This window comes from Varanus komodoensis, unplaced genomic scaffold (genome assembly GCF_004798865.1).
Source record: "Varanus komodoensis strain SLA01 unplaced genomic scaffold, ASM479886v1 scaffold231, whole genome shotgun sequence".
NCBI classification, from domain to species: Eukaryota; Metazoa; Chordata; class Lepidosauria; order Squamata; family Varanidae; genus Varanus; species Varanus komodoensis.
In genome coordinates this window covers 5542-28758 of record NW_025335630.1, presented here as the reverse complement: position 1 = coordinate 28758, position 23217 = coordinate 5542, and the positions used below count along the sequence as shown (strand labels likewise).

The 23217-nt window shown below is 62.9% G+C and overlaps 2 protein-coding genes across 3 annotated transcripts in view; both read right to left on the bottom strand.

The window, feature by feature from the left end:
• Positions 1–13349, bottom strand: part of LOC123024459 — a 31558-nt gene extending 18209 nt beyond the window's left edge. Inside the window, exons 1-8 of the mRNA XM_044432177.1 lie at positions 13174–13349; positions 11445–12104; positions 8903–9563; positions 8356–8510; positions 6500–6616; positions 2839–3481; positions 1241–1373; positions 99–283 (exon numbers count right to left, since the gene is read on the bottom strand). Of these exons, the coding sequence (XP_044288112.1) occupies positions 99–283; positions 1241–1373; positions 2839–3481; positions 6500–6616; positions 8356–8510; positions 8903–9563; positions 11445–12104; positions 13174–13216 (2597 nt within the window). The 5' untranslated portion in view covers positions 13217–13349. The remainder of the gene's footprint in view (positions 1–98; positions 284–1240; positions 1374–2838; positions 3482–6499; positions 6617–8355; positions 8511–8902; positions 9564–11444; positions 12105–13173) is intronic.
• Positions 13350–19456: 6107 nt separating this feature from the next.
• Positions 19457–23217, bottom strand: part of LOC123024461 (GTPase IMAP family member 4-like) — a 6488-nt gene continuing 2727 nt past the window's right edge. Inside the window, exons 2-3 of one of the 2 annotated variants that reach the window (XM_044432180.1) lie at positions 21321–21391; positions 19457–20509 (exon numbers count right to left, since the gene is read on the bottom strand). In XM_044432180.1, coding sequence (XP_044288115.1) covers positions 19860–20509; positions 21321–21330 — 660 coding nt within the window. In that variant the 5' untranslated portion in view covers positions 21331–21391 and the 3' untranslated portion in view covers positions 19457–19859. Of the gene's footprint in view, positions 20510–21320; positions 21456–23217 lie in introns of those variants that run through there. The other variant, XM_044432179.1, reaches the window with a different exon arrangement.

Sequence of the window (23217 nt, the reverse complement as noted above, 5' to 3'; positions counted from 1 at the left end):
GGCATTCTAGCAGCGAGGGGGCCCACCCTGGCGTGAAGGCCTGCGGGAGAAGCGGCAGCTGTCCCGTTGGGGCGGGCATCCCCCGCGGGGACCCGCACCTCACAGAGGCGCTGGATCCGCAGTGCGAGACCCGGGAACAGGATCCAGGGGGCTGGTCGCGGGGACTGATCGGGCAGCAGTGCCGGGACAACGAACGCTGGGCTGGCGGGCACCCCTTGAAAAGCCGGTTCAGCAACTCCACTGTCCTATCTTTGCTGTTTGCAGTTGAGGGGAAGACCTTGTGCTAAAGGAATGCGGCCGTTATTAATTAATTCCTTGTCAATTAACTGTAAGAAGCTAGGGTTACATGCAATAAAACCCTCTGGCTCTTAAATCAGTTTTGCTGGATATTCTGCTGTCTCCCCTGCCCCCCCCTGCCGCCATTTGCCTCGCTCTCCTTAAAGTAAGCCCGGGAGCAGATGGTGAAGGTTGAGCAGATGCTCAGGTTTCCATGGGTCTTTTTAATATGTAACTTAATATATATACTGATTTACTTGGTTTGGAGCATTTTTCTCCTACTCCTCAACCAGAGTGCAGCCGGGGGTCAGACTAGATGGCCCAGGAGTCCCCTTCTGACTCGCTCTGTTTCTATGCTTCTAACCAGAAGTGCTCCTGGAGCAACTTGCAAATACAGTGGTATCTTGGCTCATGAACGTAATCCGTTCCACGACTCTGGTTGCGACCCAAATTGGTCGTGAGCCAAGTCAAATGTCCCATAAGGTTCAATGTAAATAAGGCCAATCTGTTCTGTAACTACTTTTTAATCAGAAAAATTTGAAACAAAGAGACAAAGAACAATGAAGTGACAGAGCTCTGTACCGTACAGTGGAGAACACTATCCTGGGTGGGGGGAGGTCATTGTTTGGAGGGAGAGCCCCCCTCCGTAGGGACACTGGGGAGATCTTTCAGGGGTTTCCTCTCGCCTTTGTCTCTTAGCTGCAGGGTCAGTTTGGGGAAAAATCTGTCTATAGGCACTTATTTTTTCCTGCGCTGCATAACGCTCCAGAAATGAGAGACCACGCTATCGTTCATCAGATTCAAGACCCTGTTTGTTACAGTTGTGTTGGGCTGGCGCTTCTCGAAGAAACCCTGGCACTCCTTCCGTTTCTCCCTGATGGATTGTGTCACATCACCGCTGCCCTCCTCCCTGCCTTCCTCTTCCTCAGTGGGATCCTCCGCCGCAGGTGCTCCTGCTGCTCGCCCTGGAGTTCTGCACGTTCTTCTGTCGCCAGCGCCTCTGCGTCTTCCCTGCACGGACGCAGTTCCGACGGGGGAGATGGCCGGGATCGCAGCCGCCTTCGTGCAGGGAAGACGTGCGTGATCGCGGGCGGCTCCTGCGGAAAGACGGGCGCAGCACAGCACAGCCCAGCCCGGCCGCGATTGCATGCGGTTCGGAGGCGTGAAGCGAGAGGGTGCGCAATGAGGCGAGCGCAAGGGCATGGGGGGGCCTTCCGGGAGGCCACCTGCCGATCTCCTTCCCGGCCGCCAGCGCCCTGGCACTCTCCTTGGAGGGCTGCGTTGGGGGAAAGAGCGTTCGCAGAAGGGAGGACCCTCCTGCCCCGGTGTGAGGACGTGGGGGTCCGTCTGAGGAACGAGTCCGTCGTGAGTCACAAGGACTTGCTAAACTCAGGTTAGCAGAAGGGAAGAATGTGTGCACAGATCCACACGGAAGACGCCCCGCTCGAGCTGCCCGGGAACCCCTTCGACAGAGACAAGTGCAGCAGCAGGGCCGGGTAGCCAGTATTCCAGACTGGCTGCACGTTTCTTGAGCAGATACAGGATATTTCATAGGTTGTGGGTCACTACATAGTTTCAGGGCAGGGATGAGATTCTGAATGGGTGAGAAGGTGTGGAGAAGGGGAATTTATTTATTACTTATTTTATTTAAAACAATTTTATGCCGCCCTCATCGCAACAAAGCCTCGGGGCAGCTCACAACAAAAACTAAATACATAGATAATAACAATATAACAAAAAAAAGAAAAAATTATTATTATTTAAATACAGAATAATACAGAAACGCTGAGAAATGATTATAGGCATCAGGAAAAACATGATGACTCATCACAGGCTTGAGTAGCAGGTCACAAATAAAATCATCAGGGGTTACAGAAATCTAACAGGTTTAAAATATTGTGGTTTTTGCAATCAGAGATACAGAATTCCTTTAGACAAAGCGTGAGCTGGCCAGGAATTTTTGCACTGCAAAGCAAGTGCTGCTTCCCCAGGAACCACTGTTTGCAACCACTCTTTCTGACTCGGCAAGAGAACACACGACCACGGGAGCCCGCGGGGCTGCCTGCTTTTCCCAGGCACATGAAGCTGGGCGAAAAGTTCTACTCCCTTTGAGTGGAGTGGAGCGGAGCAAGGGCGCTGCTGCCAGATTTTCTATTAAAGCACACGGAAAAGCATATCTTTTTATTTGAGGATTTATTTGGACTTTCCCAACACATCACTTTCTTAGAGGGGTTTGAAGCAGTGAGAAAGACGCCTCTTTCCAATCCAGTCCCGGTGGAAGCACAATGCAGGCCCGTCTCACAGGGCAAGGGCAAGTAGAAGGAGAGGGACGGTATGCCTTAAGCGACCGAAGGGGCGGAAGAGGAAGCTTCCCGGTTACGCTGAGGAGCAGGGCCACTGCGCAGAGTAAGAAGAACTCGAGTAGGAGGAAGAGGAAGGCAGCCTGCAGGACCTGCTTCCACAAGGGAGCTGCTGCTTGTCCCACATAATCAGAATAAGGATTTGGGTTCCTTGGCAAGCCTGTCTCCACCCTCCCTTCCGAACATTTCCTGCTTACGTTACAATATTGAACACCAGGGCTTGTCCCTATAGGCCAGCTCCTGCGTGTAGCACGGTGTTCTACCATTAAGTACCTTCCTGCGGTTTATCTGCTCAATCAGGTCCCTGACCTGCTTTTCCCTTTCTTCTCCTTCAGCCCTGTTGTTGAAACGAACAAATCGGTCTCCAGACAGATCCATCAGCTCCTTCAGTTCTCCACTTGCATTTGCTAAGAATTCATCTAGAGTTAAATCATCCAATGTTAGCTCATCTCCTCGGGTGAAGAGAAGTATGAGAAAATGCCTTCCTTCAGTGAGAAAGAGCCTTTTCATGTGCCCAAATGACTTTTGCTCCCCTTCACCTATGGCACTTAACTTGATGACCAGCAGGATGGCGTGGGGCCCAGGAGGGAGGAGAGCAATGCTCTCCTGGATGCTCCTGTGGTTGTAAACAACCTTACCACAGGTGTCAAAGACCCCAGGGGTGTCCACCACCACCAGCTTCCTGCCCTCGAAGACGCCCTCCTTCCTCTCAATAGATTTGGTCACTGATCCGGCTGAGGCCCAGGTCTCAAATGCTTTAAACCCCAGGATGGTGTTTCCTGTCGCGCTCTTCCCAGCTCCCATTCTGCCAATCAGAAGAATCCTCAGTTCTGGTTCACTTCCTGCAAAGCAAGATAAAATTATAAAGTCAGAGTGGTGTTCACAGGAGTGTTGCAAGAGAAACAAACCAGCACGTAGAAACAGAGCGAGCCTGGAGGGGCCTCCCGGACATCTAGTCTGGCCCCTGACTCCAGCCGGCTCCGCTCACGGCACGCCCAGCGTGTACTTGCCCAGTCCGTCCTTGAATGCCCTCCCTGATGGAGCCTCCACCACCTCCCAGGGAAACCCAGTCTGTATCCCAGGGGTCCTAACTGCTGGGGAGTACTTCCTGTGATCCAACCTGAAACCCGGTTCCTCGAGCTTTGCCCCACGGGACCGCATCCTTCCCTCCACCGCAGGAGAGAACAGGTCGCCCCGCTCTGCCATGTGACGCCCCCTCACGTGCCGGCAGGTTGCTCTAAGAACCCCTCCGAGCCTCTTCTCCAGCCTGAGGAAGACCGGCTCCCTCAGCCTCCTGGCATGGGGCGCCCCGCAACCCGGCCCTCATGCTCGCGACCCTGCATTGCACCGATCCCGACCTGGGAACATGGACCCCGAATCCAGGCAGGACCCCCGCTGCGGACGCAGCAGAGCCCCTTCGAGCGGCCCCAGCACCTCCCCCGCGCGGTGCAGCCTCTGGCGCGTCTCCCCAGGGTGCCGTTTGCCCTCTTTAATGGCCACATCACGTTCAGCCTGTTGCCCACAGTCCCACAGGGTCCCTTCCACAAATGCTGCTCCAGCTCCTCGCCCCCCATCCCGTCCCCATGGCACCCACTCCTGTTCCCAATACAAGGCTGTCCACTTCTCTGCAGGGAACACCATCCTGTTGCTCCCCCCGCCCAGCCTGCCCACGTCCTTCTCGATCTGCATCGCCTGCGCCTCAGGTGTGCCCACCGCCCCCACCTTGGTATCTCCTGTGCATTTGGTCGCCCCTCCCCCAGGTCATGGAGAGGGAGGCTGAACAAAACTGGCCCCAGAACGGGGTCCTGGGGACCCCCCTTGTCACCAGCTGCCATCCCGACGACACCCGGCTGGCGGGGGCCTTCTCCTGGCGGTCCCTCAGCCACGCCCCCGCCTGCCCCAAAGCGCCACAGTTTCCTGAGCGGGATGCCTCGGGCCGCTTTGGCCTAGGCCTGGCCGTCATCCTGGCGGACCGCGTCCCCCGCGTCCCCCCCCTCTGGCCACCCCGGGGCCCTGGCACAGCGCCCCACGCGGTCCGTCGGGTGGACCCGTGGCTGCAGGAGCCGTGCCAACCGCCCTTCCCGGTCCAGCACTTGTACGGCCTCCCCCCCACCTTCGCCAGGGCGGACGGCAGGCTGCCCGCCTGCAGTTCAGGCTCCGGGGGGCGTGTGCCCGGCAGAGGGCAGGCCCCCCCGCCCCTCGGCCCAGCCAGCACACCGCCGCCGGGTGCCCCTCAGCAAGGCGGCCCCCGCAACAGCTCGCCTTCCCTTCTCCCTGCGGAGCTGGGGGCCGTGCCTGAGCAGTGGCCCCCGGGCCGGGCAAGACCCCTGGCCAGTCCGGCCAGCCCGCCGAGGGGCCCGTAGCCTTGGCCTGCTCAAGCGGGGCGGGTCGGTGTCTCAGCCGCAGCCCTCGCTGAACGTGCGTGTGGCAACACTTGGCTCGTTTGGAGAAGCGGACGGAGCCGCGGCAGGAAGCCAGGTGGCTCCCCCCGGAGGAGAGTCGCTGCGGCTGCAGCGGCTCCGGGGGCCAAATGGGGAGGAGGCACCGCAGGCCGTCAGGTGGCGTGCAGAACCTTTGCGTGTCGGCCATCTTGCACCTGGGGAGAAGCTGCCAGACCTGGGAGTTGGTGGAAAGTCAGCAGTTGGTGGAAATAGGGGCGGGGGGGGGGGGGGGGATTTGTTCACAAAGCACACCCCCCCCCCCCCCCCCGGCAAAGGCTCGCTCCACGGAGACTGGCGCTGGCCCGGTCCCCGGACGGCTTCGCAAATGGGTCAGCACACCGGGCTCACTCAGAGTCTGCAGAGCTCAGGGTAGGACCTGTAGAACTCTCATGCAGAATAGGGAACCCCTGAGCACGTGCGGAATTCCTTGGCTAGCCAGCCACCCACCACGCGTCTTGAGGACTCACCTGGGGCCATTTCTCTCTGCATGGGGAGCCCGGACATGTCTCAGGATCCAAGGCAACGCAAGAGTCCTAGAGTGAACGCACGGCAGGAGCTGTTAGCTGGCGCCCTGGGGGACACGCCGTCCTGCAGAATTGTCCCCCCCCCCCCCGCCCCGAGGCTGCCACCACCAAAGTCAGAGTTGGGGAACACACAATGAAGAGCTGCCCAGGGGGGCGGGGGGAGTGGCACTTGCCCCCCCTTTCCGGGCTTGCCCCCCAATCCTGTGCCACAGTTCTCTGCTTTGAGCCAGGGGAAAGCAGGACTATCCGTGTACTCCCACAGCCAGCGCGACGTGGCTCTATCTGTTAACGTATTTTTTGCATTTATGTGCTGCTTTATCTTCAAAAGAGCCTTCAAGGCAGTAAACGACCTTTGAAATATGGTTTTATCGCAAACCATAAAAACAGGAACAGTAAAAAGAGGTCGGCAGAGCAACGGCAGCCACACGCTCGAGTTTCTGCGTAGCACTTTCATTTTCGAACTCACCAAGTAATCTGATAGGAATGTTAATAAACACTCATTTTGAACAGCCAAATTGAGAAGATCCATCATAGAAACATAGAAACAGAGCGAGTCAGAAGGGGTCTCCCGGGCCATCTAGTCTGACCCCGGCTCCAGCCGTCTCTGCTCACGACATGCCCACCATGTGCCTGTCCAGCCTATCTTGGAACACCCTCACCGATGGGGCCTCAACGACCTCCCGTGGAAGCCCATTCCATTCCCCTGGGGTCCTAATCATCAGGAAGTGCTTCCTGGCATCTAAACGGAATCATGCACCCTTTCCAAACACCAAAACTGGGGCGGGGGGGGGGCTGCCAGCACAATTCTCACTGCCCCCGGCACCCAGTGGGACCAGGACCAGTGAAAAGCCCAGCCCAGCCCAGCGCAGCCCAGATGGATGACCGAACACACACTCACTGTCGCTCAGCACTACGAAGCCCAAAGCCTGCGCAAAGCGAGTCCTTCCGCGCACGGCAGCCTCTCCCGCCCATGCGCCCCTCGGCGGTTTTCTTGGCCCAGGATGCGTCTGGCTGGCTGTTTTTTCTCAGCACCTCCAGCTTCTCCCCAACTCTCCAGAAGACCGAGCCTGAAATAGCTTCTGGTTTCCTTTTCAGCATGAGAACCTTCTGGTTTACGCAGCAGCAGAAACTGAAAGTCGCTTCAGCTCTGTGGTTGTGTGACCTTGCACAGGGAGGGCTAGAAGTCAAAAGCTGTATCGAGCAGCAGCATCGCAAAGAGAGGTCAAGACCCGCCACCCGTGTCCATGCTATGGAATCAAATCTGCGTTCTCTAGAACTGCAAGGCGTGAGTTACCCCAAGAGGACTTTTTATGCTACTAAATACATGAATGGATATTTCTTTTTTATGATCGAATTACGGTTTTTCTGCAGCAGTCAACTGCATGGATAGACTAATAAAGCCTGAATAGGTTTTTTAAAAGTCCTTTATTTAAATATTGGTATTATATAACGGCACTTGTAAGTCAACACAGGCCTCCCTGGGTGGAATACAACCAACAGCAAAAGACAACTTATTTAAATAATACAATCAACAATATTTGCACAATGTTTAAAGTCTATTAAAATAGTTGAACTGCGACAGCTACCTAGTGCCAGAGCGAAATTTGTCCTAAGCCAACTTAGCTGGCGGCAAGGGACCTTCGGGCATTAAATGCAACCGTGGACGCTCTTTTATTTTCATGCTGGAACGCCGAAAGGAAAATGGACTGTCCGTTCCGTCCGGTGGCCTCGGAGAGGCTGCATCAGGAGGATCCCCATTTTGCACAGGCCAGAACACAACGGCTGCACCGGGCCGCCCTCGGCAGCCTGCAGGGGAGCCACTGGGATTAGACATAGAAACTGAGCGGGTGAGAAGGGGCCTCCTGGGCCATCTAGCCTGACCCCCGGCTCCAGCCGGCTCCGCTCACGACATGCCCACCATGTGCACGTCCAGCCTGTCCTTGGACACTCGCACCGATGGGGCCGCCACCACCGCCCAGGGAAGCTCACGCCCTCCAGAGCCAACACGACGCTTGCCCGCAGACTGTTCAGGTCCCCGGTTACTGCTACGGGTGTGTGCAGGGGAGGCCTCCCGGCAGAGGCCTCCCCTCCCTGGTGGTCCCCCGGGCCGCCAGCATCAAGCCGGGGTTCGGGCCAGGGAGCCTGCGAGAGCTCAGCTACACCGCCACCCTGCACCTGCTCCTCGGGGGAAGCGTGCCGACCGCTGGAGAGGCGGCAGCCCGCGTGCCTCAGGCCCAGCCCTTCCTCTCCTGGGGAACGCCGGAACCGGGCCGGTCCAGCCAGTCCTCGTGCCCGGGAGGCTCTCTGGGCAGGGGCGACCCGGGTCAGGCTGTGGCACGGGCTCCTCGCAGGACGGTGCGTGGGGCTGGCCCAGGGGCACGGGGGCCTCTGCAACGGAGAGGCCGCAGAGCCCCGCGCCCCACGCTGCCCTTGGGGGCTCCCCTGCACCGCTCTGCTCAGCCCTCCCCTCTCCCCGCAGGCCGGGGCTTGCTGCCACTGTGTGGCCAGAGTCAAGAACAGAGAGCCCGCGGCCTCTGCGCTGTGGCCTCTCCGGGCTCCGTCCCAGCACCAGCCGGGCCCTGGGCGGGCGCGCGGTCTCCCGCTGCCCCCGTGCCGCTCGCTTGGAGGGCCGACGCGCCCTGCTCAGGTGGGCCTGAACCAGCCGCATGCCGGGAACCCGGCGGCGCCGCTCTGGCCCGGACCGTGGCCAGCTTCACTTGGGCAAGGCGGACCGCCTGGCTGGCCCGAGCGCACCCCGGGGCGCCTGCGGCATCCCGCCAGGTCCAGCCCCGCTCTTGCGTGCACAGCGCTGCCCGGTCTGGACAGCTGTGTTGCGCTTACGGGAAGCAGGGGGAAGTAAATATGGGCCCAGAAGCATTTCGCAGAGCAGCACCCCGGTGCAGATCCGGCTGCGGAAGGTGCGGAGTATCAGGGGGCGCAAAAGGCGAGGGTTTCCCACCGTTTCCGTGCTGTGAAATCCGGCTTGTTTTCTGCTCTGCCATCAGCTGGATCATAGCTAAGCCGGGGACCCCGTGCGACTGGACCAGACGGACTGGCGGCCTGAAGCAGCAGGACTTCAGCCAGGGCCCTCACTCTATTTTGAGCATGTCCCCCTTCTGCAAGCTGCCCTCTGGCTTGGCCTCTTGGCCGTACGGACATTTTAAAGATGCGGATCGATGCTAGAGCTAGGGGAAAGCCACGCCGGCACGCACGGCGATGTCCAGCCAGACGTGCAAGCTCTGGGGCACACCCCAGGAAGGCCGGACATCGAGGTGCGTGGGGAGGCCGCGGGGGGCTGGCTCACCCCTCCCTCTTGGCCGCCTTCCCGGCAGCGCCCCTGGCAAACCGCCTGGCCGGCGGCTTGTCCCGGGTCTCCTTCAGGGCCTCCTCCGCCCGGGACAGCAGCTCCTCCACCTGGGCGGCTGCCTCCTCGCCCGTCGCCCGGTTGTTGAAGGTGCAGCAGCGGTGGTGGCACCTCCCGAGCAGCTCCTGGAGGGGGCCGTTGCCCGCCTGCTCGACGCTGGCCTTCAGGCTGCTTGTGCCCAGGTCCTCCCGGTGGGTGAACAGGACCACCATCCCCCGGGTGGCCTCCTTGCCGAAGGCCCTCTCCACGCCCTTCAGGGTGGCCCGGTCCTCCTCGGTGAAGCGGCCCACCCGCGTCACCAGCACCAGCACGTGGGCACCCGGCCCGCACAGGGCCTGGCACTTCTGCACCTCCCGGCGCTCAAAGCTGCTCTCGGAAAGGCCCGGCGTGTCGACGACGACCACGCGCTTCCCGTTCCAGCCGGCTGGCCGGGCCTGCTTGCAGCACGTCTTGGTGACCGGCGTCAGGGCCAGCTTGGACTCGAACCTCTCCTCGCCCAGGATCATGTTCCCGCTGGCGCTTTTCCCTACCCCGGTCTTCCCAACAAGCACGATCCGCAGCTCTTCCTTCTCAGCGGAACCGCTGGCCGTCTCCGGCCCTGTGGGAAGAAAGCGGACACACGGCCCCTGCTGCACAGAGGTCTCTGTGCGATCTTTGGAGCACTGCAGTGTGCCCGGGAGCCCCAGGCCCTGGTGGCCGTCAGGGGGAGCCCGCCAGCCAGCACTCGAACCCGAACCCCCACGGCTCCATCTGGTGTAACTCGAGCCGGAACCCTAGCCCCAACCCTCCACCGAACTGCCCAGAGAGCCATGGGGTGGCGTGGAAGTCCAGTCACTGAATGATAGCTACCCCAACCGCTTCCTCAAGCGTCCCCACAGATTTGCGGCAAGCCGAGCGAGTGCGCACCAGCTCACGGGTTACGCAACCAGGTGGCGCCTGTCCCCGGAGGGGCGCAGCTGGGCCACCGGGGCCTGCAGCGACGTGCTCAGTCGAAGGCACCCACCGACAGGTCCTTCGCGGTGGCGACCCCCCCAGAAGAGGCCGGCCAGACCAGCCACCCCCGGAGGAGCTCTGCCTGCGTCCCGCCTCAGTTGGCTGGCCCTCCGCCAGAGCAGCCTCTGCCACCTGGACTGGATGGCGGGGGGGGGGGGCGGAGCGGGCCGTCACCTGCACGCGGCTGGCGCCGGATCGCCCTCCGGACAGCCTCCCCCGCCAGTTTCACGCGGGAAACCTGGGCGATCGCTGCTCCCAGGCAGGGGAGTCCCCGAAGGCACCCCAGATTCCACGCTTGCCTGCGTCTTTCCGTGGGGATGCTGGCCCTCTTTTCCTGGCCTGGGCCTGTAGTCCGAGGCCCGCAGCCCGCACGGTCCAGCCCTGCCCCTCGGTGGTGCCTGCCCCCGGCTGGAGAGGTGCCCTCGCCTTCCGCACTGGGGCACCGCCGGCGCTGCCGCCACCCGACTCCCTTGCCTTGCTGCACAGCTTCTCCACGGGCCGCCACCCCGGACCGGGCCTTTCATTGCACGCGACTCCACCGGCCGCGGAATCCTTCCGGCTTGCCCGGGCCGGCATCCGTGGCGAAAAGCGGCTCCGTGTGCTGCTCGCCAAGGGCAGCGCTCAGTTCCTGAAAGGAGCCCGCAGGTCCTTCCCTGGGCTGCCTCCAAACGAGTCTGCCTTCCAAGGCACCCCTCTCGGGAAAAAGGCGTGTGCTCGCAGGGGAGGGGAGGGGAGGGGAGGGGGGTTGATCGCGGACAGACGCTGGGGCAGGGCGGCGGGGGGCCCGGCGGGGGGCTGGAAGCCGGCTGCTGGGGGAGTGGTCCAGGGCTGCGGGGCCCTGTGGGCCTGCCCCTATCCGTCAACAAGTGCCACGGGCAGCAGCGGGTGGGCAGAGGGCCTGCCGGAGAGTCGGAGCCCTGATGAAAGAGCGGTGGCCCGGCATGGTGGCTCCCCCCCGCCCTCCCCGGCACTCACCCTGACGCCAAGGCTGCTGCTCCTTCCCCTCCAGACAGTTCCCTGCTAGCCTGGCAGAGGCGGAGGGGGAGAGTGCCCACGGAGACCCACATCTCAGGGGCCCAACCCTCTGCCCCAAGGGGGCACTGAAGTGGCCACTGGGGGGGAGCCACACACGACACGACACGACACAGACCCGGGGGCGGGGGGGTTAGGACCAGGAATGTGCGCGGGGTCTGCGGTGATTCGCTCTAGGCCGATCCGGCGCACTCTGGGCAGCACTGCCTCTTGCGCGCTTGCGTCGGTCCCGTGCCGTTCCCTCCAGCTAGGCAGGCAGGCGCCCCTTGGACGTGGGCAGCCCTGCAGAAGGGCTGGATGTGGAACGTGGACCCACAGAAGCACTGCAAGCCAGGAGGGGTCCCCGGGCATCTAGTCTGACGCTCGGCTCCAGCCGGCTCCGCCCGTGACGTGCCTGCCACGCACTTCGGAACAGGCGCACCCCGCCCGGCCACGCTGCGCCCGCGGGGCTTACCTTCGCCGGGGCCCGGGGCCTCTCCAGGACCCCTCTTGGGGCGGGGGCCCTCCTGGTTCTCCCGCACCATCTTCACGATCTGGGAGAGCAGCTCGCCCACCTGGACGATCCGCTCGTCCCCCGCGGCCTTGTTGTTGAAGGCGCAGCAGCGGCCGCGGCACCTCCCGAGCAGCTCCTGCAGGGGGCCGTTGCCCGAGTGCGCCACGTGGGCGCTCAGGCTCTCCATGCCCAGGTCCTCCTTGTGCGTGAACAGGAGCACCATCTTGCGCACGGCGTCCTTGCCAAAGAGCGCCTCCGCCCTCTTCACGGCGCATTCATCCACTTCGGTGAAATGGCCCACCTGGGTCACAAACACCAGGGCGTGGGGCCCCGCTCCGGACAGCGAGAGGCACTTCTGGCTCTCCTGGGCGTGCTGGCATCGTTCCAGGCTGCCGTCGAAGAGCCCCGGCGTGTCGACGACGATCACCTGCTTCCCGTTCCAGCGGAGGGCGCGGACCTCTCCGCTGCACGTCTGGGTGACCGGCTTCAGGGTCAGCCTGGACTCAAACTTCTCTTCGCCCAGGATGGTGTTCCCCGTGGCGCTTTTCCCCACGCCGGTCTTTCCAACGAGCACGATCCGCAGTTCTTGCTCCTCAGGGATACTGCTGGCATTCTCCGGCACTGTGGGAAAAATCAGCTCGTCTTGCCACCGAGCTTTCTCTGCGCCACCCTTTAAAGCTGCCTCCAGACGGCTCCCCTTCGGGGTTTCATGTGGATATCAGCAGCAGTGGGGCGGACCTGAACCCTGGGGTGCCTTGCAGCACAAGTGGCCAAGCGCAGAGCCAGTCCCTTGGCACCCGCCTCTGGGATCAGTCGTGCATGTGGGAGCGGGGGGCCCAGCGCCCCCTCCCGCAGCCCCGGCAGCCCCTCCAGAGGGAAGCCGCAGTTCATGGTGCACAGCTGACCATGGCGATCTTTGCTCCCTTCTCAGCTCCACATAATTGTTCTGGTCTAATACTTAGAATGATAGAATCATGGAATAATAGGGTGGGAAGGGGCCATGAAGGCCATCCAGTCCACCCCCTGCTGTTGCAGGACACCAAGTCACACCACCCCACTCAGGTGGCTGTCCAGGTTCTTCTTGGTGGCTGTCCAGGTTCTTCTTGAAGGTCTCCAGTGTGGGAGAGCCCCCCACCTCTCTGGGCAGCTGCTCCCACTGCCGTATGGCTCTGGCAGTGAGGAAGCTCTTCCTGTTACCCAGCCTGAATCTGGCTTGTCACAGCTTGACTTGATTACTCCGTGTCCTGCACTCTGGTATCAGCAAGAACAGGCCTTGGCCTTCCTCTTTGGGACAGCCTTTGAGGTCTTTCTAGAGGGAGCTCATGTCCCCCCTCAGCCTTCTCTTTCAGGGCTGAACAGGCCCGGTTCCCTCCGTCTCTCCTCCCAGGGCAGTGTCTCCAAAGCCTGGGTCATTTTTGCTGCCCCCCGAGGCATAGAACCGTCGAAGAGCGGAGCTGGAAGCGCCCATGAAGGCCACCAGGTCCAGCCCCTGCTGCTGCAGGACGCCATGGCGCCACATACGTACACGGCGGGCAGTTTGGGGAGAGGCGATGGGACCAGGCCAGCAAGGTCTGCAGCTGGGCCCAGACCTCACCCTGCCTGTTGCCGCGCACGGGCCGGAGCGCCCTGCCGGCACTGCGGCGCTGTGGGTCTGAGGCAGTGGGGCGGGGAAGGGGGCCAGGCAGCTCACCTTTTTTGCAGCCTAAGGGACACTTCTTCTTAAAGAATTCCATCTCTCCGCCGTTCAAGAACTGCCCCAACTTGGAAACAAAATGGGGGAATGCAGTGAGTTAGGCTCTGCTGCAGGGACTCCAGTTGCTTTTTGCAACCCTCGTCCATCACAGTATGATTAAGAAAACCGTACCTGATTAGTTTGATCAGTCTGATTATTATGTTCTATTGTATTTCAATGTATCTTATTGTGTTGTAAGCCGCCCCGAGGCTTCAGCAAGGGGCGGCATAGAAATGTAATAATAATAATAATAATAATAATAATAATAATAATAATAATAATAATAGTTGCCAGAATAAAAGTGAGTCCAGTAAACACAGCTCAGAGGAAATAATCAAATCCAAAGCTAATGCATTAATCCAAAGCCAAACAACTCCATAAAACTGCTTTCCAATTAAAAGATTGAAGGTTATCACAACAATGACAACAGCAGCTCTGGAAGAAACAAGCACCCTTCTCTGGCGCAGTCGTGCGAAATCGGAGGTGGGGCCTGGCTAATGTCCTTTAAGACGAGGACACTCCTCAGTGCCCTGACTTCCCTGTCCCTTCCTGGGAAAAACGAACAGGCTTCTCCTTTGCTTTGGCAGGTGCTGGAGCGGCTCTCCTCCAGCGCTTGGCATCGCTGAGCACGTTTCTGCAGAAAACCCCGGTTCTGCTCCCAGGGCCAACGTGGCCAGGCTGGAGCCGGTCACTAGACCCTGATCGGTCCTGCCAAGCATCGCTCAGCCTGCAGCCCAGAAGGATCAGCCGACAGGTCTTCGCAGCCCCGACCTGAGACCCGGTTCCTCCCCCAGGGAAGGGCGCCGGGATGCATCCGGGGACCTGCCGGCCCACGGGAAAGCAGGACAGCAGGAGCCTCACGTGGGGATTGAGAGCTGGGATGGCCCCGTAAAGATACGGATGGCAAGCCGCCCATGGAACACCAGTCACAGGGGTGCGGGTGGGAATGGGGGAGCTGGACAGACAGGGAGACAGACAGACAGACAGACAGACGCGATGATATCCTTTCCTGTACTTGCCATGCAACCATTTTGAAAGGCTTCACATTCTGGAATTATGTCTCCGGAAGAGAGGCTAGAGAAGGAAGGCAGCCGGCTCTTGGCTAAACTCTCCACAGGCTGAAAGCAACAACTGCGGGGCCGGCCTGAGCTGAGGGTAAAGAGTGAGGGGCCCGGACTTCGTCACATGCTCAGAGGCAATGCAAGTTCCGGGACCGAGTTCAGGCATTAGCATAAGCTGGGTCGTTTTCAGCGCTGCCCGTTTAAAGGACGACCCATCAGACACAGTGGGGCGCCCGGCCATGACCCCCCCCGCCCTGCCAGCCCTCCCCCTCGCCTCTCCTCCGTCCTCCTCGGGGGAGGGGCTGCAGGGGTCGTTGCAGTGGGGGAGGGAGCCCTGAGGGGCTGCAGGCGGGGGCGGCGTTCCCGCGTGGGCGCAGCGCAGCGCCCTGGTGACCGCGGAGCGGAAGGCCGCGGGGCGCGCGCGGGGCCGGACAGGGGGCCTGGGCTGGATCCGTGGGTCAGAGCCCTGCCTCCGGCCCGGAGGGCGAGCGCTGCTCTTCCCGCGGCCCCCGCGCGGGTCCCTAGAGCGGCCCCAGCTCAGCCCCCCCCCCCCCCTGGGCCGCGGCTCCAAAGGACCCCTGGGGCGGGGAAGGGGCGCCAGTGCGCGCGCCCGACGCGGAGCATGGAGGGCCGCCGGCGCGGGGCGCCCCGTCGGAGCCGCGGGCAGCGGTGAGCGCGCGGGGCGCCTTGGGGACGCGCCGGCTGCAGGCAGAGCAGCCCGGCGAGGGTGCCGGCGCGGGTGCCGCCAGGCGCGCTTCGGGGGCCGCGGGGCAGCGCCCCGTCGGGGATGCGGGACGCCCTGGAGCCAACAGTACCTGCTCTGCGCGCGGCCGCCGACGCCGAGGAACCCGCAGCCTCCGCCGCCCTCTTCGCCTCCCGCGGGCCTCCCGCCCCCTCCTGGGGAGGCGGGCGCGGGGGAGAGGCTTCCGCGGCGCAGGTGGCTCTCGGGCTCCCGCGGCCTCCCCCGGCGAGGGCGAGCTGCCGAGCGGCGCCGAGCAAGGCAAGCCGGGCCGAAGGCGCCCGAGGGCAGGCGCTGCCCGGGAGGGGCAGCCCCACGCGCGCGGAAAGCCTGCGAGGGGTCCGGGCCTGACGGCCGCGGGTTCGCTGCGGTGGCCCCGCATCGCGAGTCGCAGGAAGAGAGGAGCGGGCGGGCCGAGCGCGGCCTTCGGCCGGCTCCGAGTCGCCTCTTCCTGGCTGTGTGGTGGGTTGGGAAGGGGCCACAGGTCCCGGGACCCCGAAGCCTTCCCAGCACGAGCCCCGGCCCCCCGCCCCGCCCGCGCGCGTGGGCAGCCAAGGTGCGCTGCGCTTTGGAGGCAAGCCAGCGACGCCACCGGCTCTGCCCGGCCCCTGGCCAGGGTGGCAGGACGTGCCTCTGCGGCCCTCTAGCCCCGGGCGTGCGCAACCCTCCCCGAGCGAGCGCTGCAGGCTGCCTTCAGGACTGGGGGAGGGCTCGGGGGCTGAGCTGGGCTGGACTGGGCCGAGCTGGAAGCCGCGCGGGAAGGGGGCGGCGGACACGATGAAGGGCCCGGGTTCCGTGGTGGGCTGCCGACCCCCACGGCCTGCAACCCGCGGCGCCTCGTCGCGGGCTCAGCCCTTCCCTGGGCACCGCGGCAACGGGCCGCCTGCAGCAGAGCCTCGCGCACGAGCCTCCTGGGGCCGCGCGGGGCCTGCAGTGCGAGGCCTTGGCAAGGGGCGGCATAGAAATGTTTTAATAAATAAATAAAAATAAACAACGCCGGGGCCGCGCCTCCCCCCCCCGCTCCCCCCCATCAGCCCGGACTCTCCCGCCGCCTGCAGCCTGGGAGCTGCGCGTGAGGATGCGCCACCGCGGCGGCAGCCGGCAGCGCAGCGGAGGGCTGCTCGGCGCCCCTGCTCCCATCATCCCCTGCGCCCTCCAAAGGCGCCCGTTCTCTGGGTTCCGTAGAAGGGGGCGGCAAAGGGGCTTGTCCCGCGCGTTGACCGAGCGGCTGACTCTCCTCTCCAGCGCATCGCGGGAGTGGGGCGAATCGGGGCCCTCTTCCGGGATGAGAAGCTGCCTCCTGCGAGCCCCTTGGGGCCCCGAGGCTCTCCGCGCAGCCAGAGCCCCGCGCTTGTCGGGGAAGGAGCACGAGGGAAGCGCGGGGTAAACAGGGAGGCAGCAGCGAGCGCCTGCTGGGAATTGAAGTGATTAGAAATGGCTCCCGGCTTGGTGCTGGAAAACATGTTTGTTCCCTGCTGGTCGAGGGCCTTTTTCAACCGGCAGGTGCAAGGGCAGAGGTGCTCTGTGTCTGCCTGGTGGCGCCTCTGCAGGGTTCCAGTTAGGGAGCACCGGGGCTGGTCCTGCCTGCTCGGGCTGCTGGGCCCCAGAGCAAAACTGGACAGGGTCCAGAGCAGGGCAGGGGAAAGGATCTGGGAGGAGAGACTGGGAGAACTGGGCACGGTCAGCCTTGAGAAGATGGGGTGGGGGGACACATGATATCCCTCTGCAAGTACCACACAAAGAGGAGGGTCGAGATCTCCTCTGGCTGGTGCCCCAGTGCAGGACGCGGAAGAATCAGTTCAAGTTGCGACAACACAGATCCAGGCTGGACATCAGGAAGAGCTTCCTCACGGCCAGACAGCATGACAGGGGAACCAGCTGCCTGGAGAGGCGGGGGGCTCTCCCACACTGCTGCTGTTTAGTTGCAAAGTTGTGCCCAACCCACCATGACCCATCCACGGGGTTTCCATGGCAAGGGTGCTGGGGTGGGTCGCCATTTCCCTCTCCGGTGGATCACGTTTTGTCAGCGCTCTCTGCCACGGCCTGGCCGCCTTGGGTGGCCCTGCATGGCATGGCTCGCAGCTTCATCGAGCTACGCAAGCCCCTTCGCCACGACCAGGCAGAGATCCACGAAGGCTCTCCCACACTAGAGACGTTCAAGAAGCGACTGGGCAGCCGTCGGAGTGGGACGGTGTAATGTGGCTCCCTGCACCAGCAGGGGCTGGACCCGAGGGCCTTCCTGGCCCCTCGCAATTCATCCCATGCCTCCGTGGCTGCTGCAGCCGCCTGGGAGGGGCCGTCCTGCGCAGGCCCTGTGCTCCTCTCCCGAGCGTGACGCCGCCAGTCCCTCTTCAGACCTCCGTGCTGAGAGGTGGGGAGCACCACCTCTGGGGGGCCCTCAGCCACCGCGCGGGGCCCAAGGCCTCCAGGCTCAACCGATGCGAGGGCGATCGTGCGACAGGGCTCTCGAACAAAGAGCGTTTATTGAGGGAGGGTGTGGGGAAAGCACAGTGAGGGGCGTTTCAAAACACATGGAAGAAGCGATAGCCGATCTTTGCTCCTGGAAGGGGGCCTGTTGTCGCCAAGAGCAATTGGGGAAGATACATCTGCGGGAGGGCTGGGGAAGGGCAGGAACACGAGCCGGACCTTGGGAGCGGCAGCCGTTCTTCACACGCGGAATCCCTTTCCTGCGACTGTTCTGCTTGGGGGAGAGTTCAAAGCAGGTTTCTCGAAGGAGGCGGGGATGGGGAAAGCCAGCGAGGGGGTTCGAGCAGATGGCAGAGGAGGGGCTGGGCGATCCCAGAGCCTGGTGGGAAGCACCCAAAGCAAACAAAGAGTGCTAGCAAAAGCTGGAACGAGGCAAAACGGCGAACAGATCCGACGGCGTGAAAAAGTGGGTTTGCACGGCAGGGTCTGCGCACTTTCTGACCCGGGGGCTCCCCCACGCTGTTGCGCTGCCGGGCCGATCTGTTCTTCTTCGTTTGTGTCCCTAGGACTGCGGTGCTCTGGGCCGCCCACAGGCTGCAGTCTGGAAGTCTGCAGAGAAAGCTTCCCATGGTGATGAGGAACCAGCATCTTCTGCAGTCTTGCTGGGGTTCCGGGGAACATGCGGGGGCCACGAGGGTCCTCCAGCCACACGCCTCCCTACATTCCAGAGGTCCCATTTGGAGGCCAGGAAGCGCTTCCTGACAGTCGGGACCCCCAAGGGGTGGAATGGGCTTCCCCAGGAGGTGGTGGCACCCCATTGGTGAGGCTGTTCAAGGATAGGCTGGACGTGCACATGGTGGGCATGTTGTGAGCAGAGCCGGCTGGAGCCGGGGTCAGACTAGATGGCCCGGGAGGTCCCTTCTGACTCGCTCTGTTTCTATGTTTCTGTGTTTTGGTATTCCCTTCTTGGTGGTCAATTAACTTCATGTTTATCAGAATTTCTGTCCTCTCGCTTCTCACTTCCCATCTGTTACAAACTGCTTAATAGAGGAAACGATTCCACTAAACAAACAAAGTGGAAAGAGTTAATAGTTTCATCTATCGAGCAGCGGGGACTGTAAGTGGGAGCCATGGAACTAGTCTGGAGTCAGGAGCTGGGGCCTGCTTTGCAACCAGGTCCTAGTCCAGACTTCGGTCCTGAGCACTGGATCGGGCAGCTCTGCTGGTCTCCTGAGCATGCCCCACTGCGCCATCTCTGCACCCCCGCCTGGGGCCCACCCTGCCTGAACCCCAGCTCAGATCTCACACTGCTCGGAGCAACTCCATTCCAAACATCTCTGCCGAGGACCGAGACAGGCCCTCCCGCAAAGCTCAGCGAGAGCACAGGCGAACACGGATTCCAGTCCTTCATCAAAGGAAAGCAACGCCCAAGGAAAAGAGGCAGAATTAGAAAAGGGGGCCTAATTGGGAAGCTGGCATGGCTGAGCCACACTGAGGCCGTTGTGGCAACCCAGGGAGCTACTTCCACGAAGCCCAACGGGAACCGACGATGAACCGGAACGCAATGAAACCAGTGCGAAGGGCTCCCTCCGACGGGTCCCCACAGAAGGACGCCAGCAAAGCGTGGCCACTCTGTGGGGCCGGGGGCCCACATGGGCCCTTGGGGAGTGCTCCCGGTGTCCAGCCGTGAACCTTCCCAGCTGGACTCTGTGCCCACGGATGCGCCACAGCAACCGGCACGGTCCCGGCCTCTCTTGACTCCTCCAGTCCAAACCCGCTCAACACCAGGAGGCCAGGCCGGATTCTTGTCCTGCGGTAGCCGTCCCGGTGTTTCAAAAAGTCCCCAAAGCTTCGGGGGCCAGGCTGAACATGTGGGAACCATGACTGCAACTCCAAGGGGCAAAGTGCTGGCAGTCCCCAGAGGTTTACGGGGGGGGGCGAAAAGGGCACGGTGGGCCCCTCCCGCCCTTGATGGGCACGGTGGGCCCCCTCCCGGCAGCTGTGGGATGCACGGGGAAGGGGCTGTCACACCCCCACCCTGCGTCCCGGCAGCTGTTTCGCCCCGGCCCGAGCAGCACGCGGACTGTGGACCAGTCCAGCACGGCCCTTCCGGGGTTCTTCCAGTGGAGGCTCCGCTGGGCAGCTTTCGGTCGGGCAGGAGCGGCTGGGCAGCGCGTGACCCCAAGCGGAGGGAGGGCAGGTGGCGAGGGACCAAAGAGCGGGAAAGCCGGCCCTGGCAGAGTGGGAGCGGTGAGGAGTGAAACAGGGGGGGGGGGGGAGGAGGAGGAGGAAAGAGGAAGGGGGCCCTGCAGGATTCCATGTCTTGAGGAGGCCGCATCTTGTCCCACAGGAGGATGGATCCGGGCTCCTCGGCTAACGGGCCTCCGTCCCGCCTTCCGGAGCGCCGGCTGCCCCCCTCACATGACGGAGCAGCCGCAGCGGTCCTTCTTGAGCAGTTCCTTGCTGTAGCATGGCTTTGTGCCGTTCAGCGTCACCATGTCGTCGATCTCCTTGAGCAGGTCCCTGACCTGGTGTTTCCTTTCTTCCTCGTCCTCCGCGTTGTTGTTGAAGGTGATGAACCGATTCGCGGACAGATCCATCATCTCCCGCAGCTCCCCCTCCGCGCCGGCCAGGAAGGCCCTCAGGGTGGAGCCCTCGTGGTCCAGGTGGTCCCGGTGGGTGAAGAGGAGGATGAGGAAGCGCCTCCCCTCGATGCTGAACAGCTTCTTCACCTGCCGGATGGCGTTCTGCTCCTCGGCCGTCATCTTGCCTATCTTGATGACCACCAGGATGGCGTGGGGCCCGGGGTGGAGCAGGTCGATGCACTTCTCGAGATCCTTCCAGGTGTACACCTGCTTCCGCTTGGTGTCGAAGAACCCCGGGGTGTCGACCACGATCACCTTCCTGCCCTCGAAGATGGCCTCCTTCCGCTCGCAGTGCTTGGTCACGGAGCCGGCGGCGGCGGCGCTGTCGAACTCCTTGCCTCCCAGGATGGTGTTCCCCGTCGAGCTCTTGCCCGTCCCCGTTTTGCCAATGAGCAGGATTCTCAGCTCCTGTTCTCTTTGGACTAAGCAAGAGATGGCGGGAGGGCCGGTCAGGCTCCGGCAGGTGCTCAGGAGCCGAGCTAAATAGCGAGAGTCTGCCCTGCGGAGCACGCTGGAAAAGCCGTGCCGGGGCGGTGTGACTGCCGGGCAGAGGAGCATGTGCGGAGCCCACCCTGGCTGCGGGGGCCGGCAATGCCGCCCCCGCAGAAAGAAAGGGGGTGCTGGGACAGGGGGGTCAGGGGTGCGAGGGTGGCGCAGCGGGGGTGGGGCCCCAGTGCAGCCTCCGGGCACCCACTGAGGATCTGGATCTGGGGACGGAGCCGCTCGCGTCCCGCCATCCCTGGGGTGGGTGGCTGCGGGGGCAAGGGGCCTCGCCAGGGAGGCTGGTGCTGCCCAGACTCAGCGGGGCCTTGTGTGTGAGGGAGCACACCGAGCTCGCTCAGAGCCTGCAGGGCTCGGCCCGGACGGCTCAGAGCGCCCCCTGGAGCATGCGGGACTCCTTTTTCAGCCCGAGCCCACGGACCCGCCGTGCGGAGATGCCCTCCTCCTCTATGAGCTCGCGGGCCGCCTGGACCACCCCCGGGCGAAGCTCAAGCCACGGTGGGACTTGCCTTGCCCCCAGCCCCAGGAAGCTCCTCCCCTTCCCAGCCGGGCTGAGCCAGAAGCCCCGGGCGAGGCGAACCGGGCGGCCTGCCGTGCTCTGGCAGTTGCAGAAGAATCTCAGCGTGTGATGCAGAGAGGGGGCCACGGAACGGGAACCTCCTGCGGCCCCCTAGAGTCGCACAGCGTGGAGGCGGCGGTGAGGGCAGCCAGCGGGCGGCAGCGGGGACTCACCTGTGGCCATGGCGCTCGCCGAGGGAGGCTCGCACACAGCTCCGGACGCGTGGCACCCTGAGACTCCTGGACTGAACACACATACGAATACGAGTGGCATTCTCTCTGCGGCAGTGAAGAGCCCCCGGGGTGGGAGGGCCTCGGCTTGGCAGGGCTTGAATCCTCCCCCAGAGCCCTGGCAGCCCCCCCCCCCCCCCAGAGCTGAGTCCTTGGGTGGGGGCCCTGCGGGTGCCCCTCTGCCCCATTCAGCTCTTGCCCCCCCGCCCCCCGCCCCCTGCCTCTGCTCTGCCCGTGTGCCCAGTCCTGTGTTTCCACAGTCAGCACAACGTGGGGTTATCTGTTTACCATATTCTTTGCATGTGTCCTGCTTTCAAGGCAGGGAACAAGCATTCTGGACCATGAAAAACAAAAACAGTATAAATAGGGAAATCCTGAAAACATTGAACTACGTGATTTGCCATATATGCCCCCCCACCCCTTGAGATCAGCGGCAGAGGCCCTCCTCCGGGAGCCCTCCGTGAAGGACATTAGGAGGGTGAGCACCCGGAGCAGGGCCTTCTCTGCGGTGGCGCCCCATCTGTGGAATGCGCTCCCCAGAGAGGTCCGCCTGGCGCCGTCGGTATTTGTTTTTCGGCGCCAGGTGAAGCCCTTTTTATTTAAAACTTATTTTAATTGTTAAATTATTTGAATTAATTAGGATTTTAAAATTTTTAGCCGAGAATGCACTGGGGGTTTTTAAACATTTTTTTAAATTGTCATATTGTCATTATTTATGTATTTATGTATCCTTTGTGAGCCACCCCGAGGCTTTGTTGCGATGGGGGCGGCATAGGAATGTTTTAAATAAATAAATAAATTTGTGATTACTTAAACATTAAACTACGGGATTAAACTAGAACGCGTCTTTCTCCCCTTTCCAAAACTGCCAAGGGTGGCCCGGGAGGATAACACTCCGCTGCTCAGGCACAATGCAGGAGAGCGGGTTTTCAGGGGCTCCCCCCGGACACCCCCCCACCCCCGCCCCCGCCCCCGTGTAACTAATCGGAGCCCCTTGCCCGCCGTCGCAGGACCTCGCAGCACCTTCTGCGGGACCGAGGATTCTTCGGAGTCCGAGCGCGGAGCTCCTTCGACCTGGTGCTCAGGCTGCGACGCTGCCACCCCCCCGCGCTGCTGTGGGAGGAAGGCCTGGACAGGGGCCGGGGGGGGAGGAGGGGGGGCATGGCAGGGGAGGGAGCGGGAGGGGTCCCCTAGCCTGGTGCTGGATGAAGCACGGGGCACTGGAAGGCCCTAATTCCCTGACCTGGGGGCATCCAAGCACCTTCTGGGGGTGGGGGGTAACAAGGCCGCGCCCTTCCTGTGCCGCCCCCCCCCCAGACTGCCAGTGCCTGCCCCCGGGAACAGCGGCCAAGCAGGGGGGCGGGGGCGGGGGCGAGGGCGGGGCGGCGACCGCGGAGCGAGCGGGAAGGGCGGCGGGGCAGCTGGCGGTGGCCGTCCCTGGCTGGCGGCGCGGGGGGGGCGGGCGACCTCTGGAGCCTGCGGGGCGGGGGGGCTTCCGAGCCTCCCCCAGCCCACGCGAGCGGCCCGAGAGGCTCTCCCGCGAGCGCGCGAGGGGCGCCCCCCCTCGAGGGCAGCGACGTGCGTCACGCAGGCGGGCCGCGCGCAGTCGGGGCCGCGCAGCGCGGGCGCCCCCCCCCCCCCCGCCCCGCAGGGCGGCGCGGGCGGCTGTGCTGTGACCGCGCCCGCCGTGACCGCTGCACGTCGGGACGCGGCGCCGGGGCCGGGTGCGCTCCGTCCGCGCCACGTGGAAGGAGCCGCTGCACTCGGGGGGGCGGCGGGGGGGGCTGGCCAGCCTCACGCCTCTCTCCCCGCACGGCCCCCCCCCCCCCCCCCCCCCCCC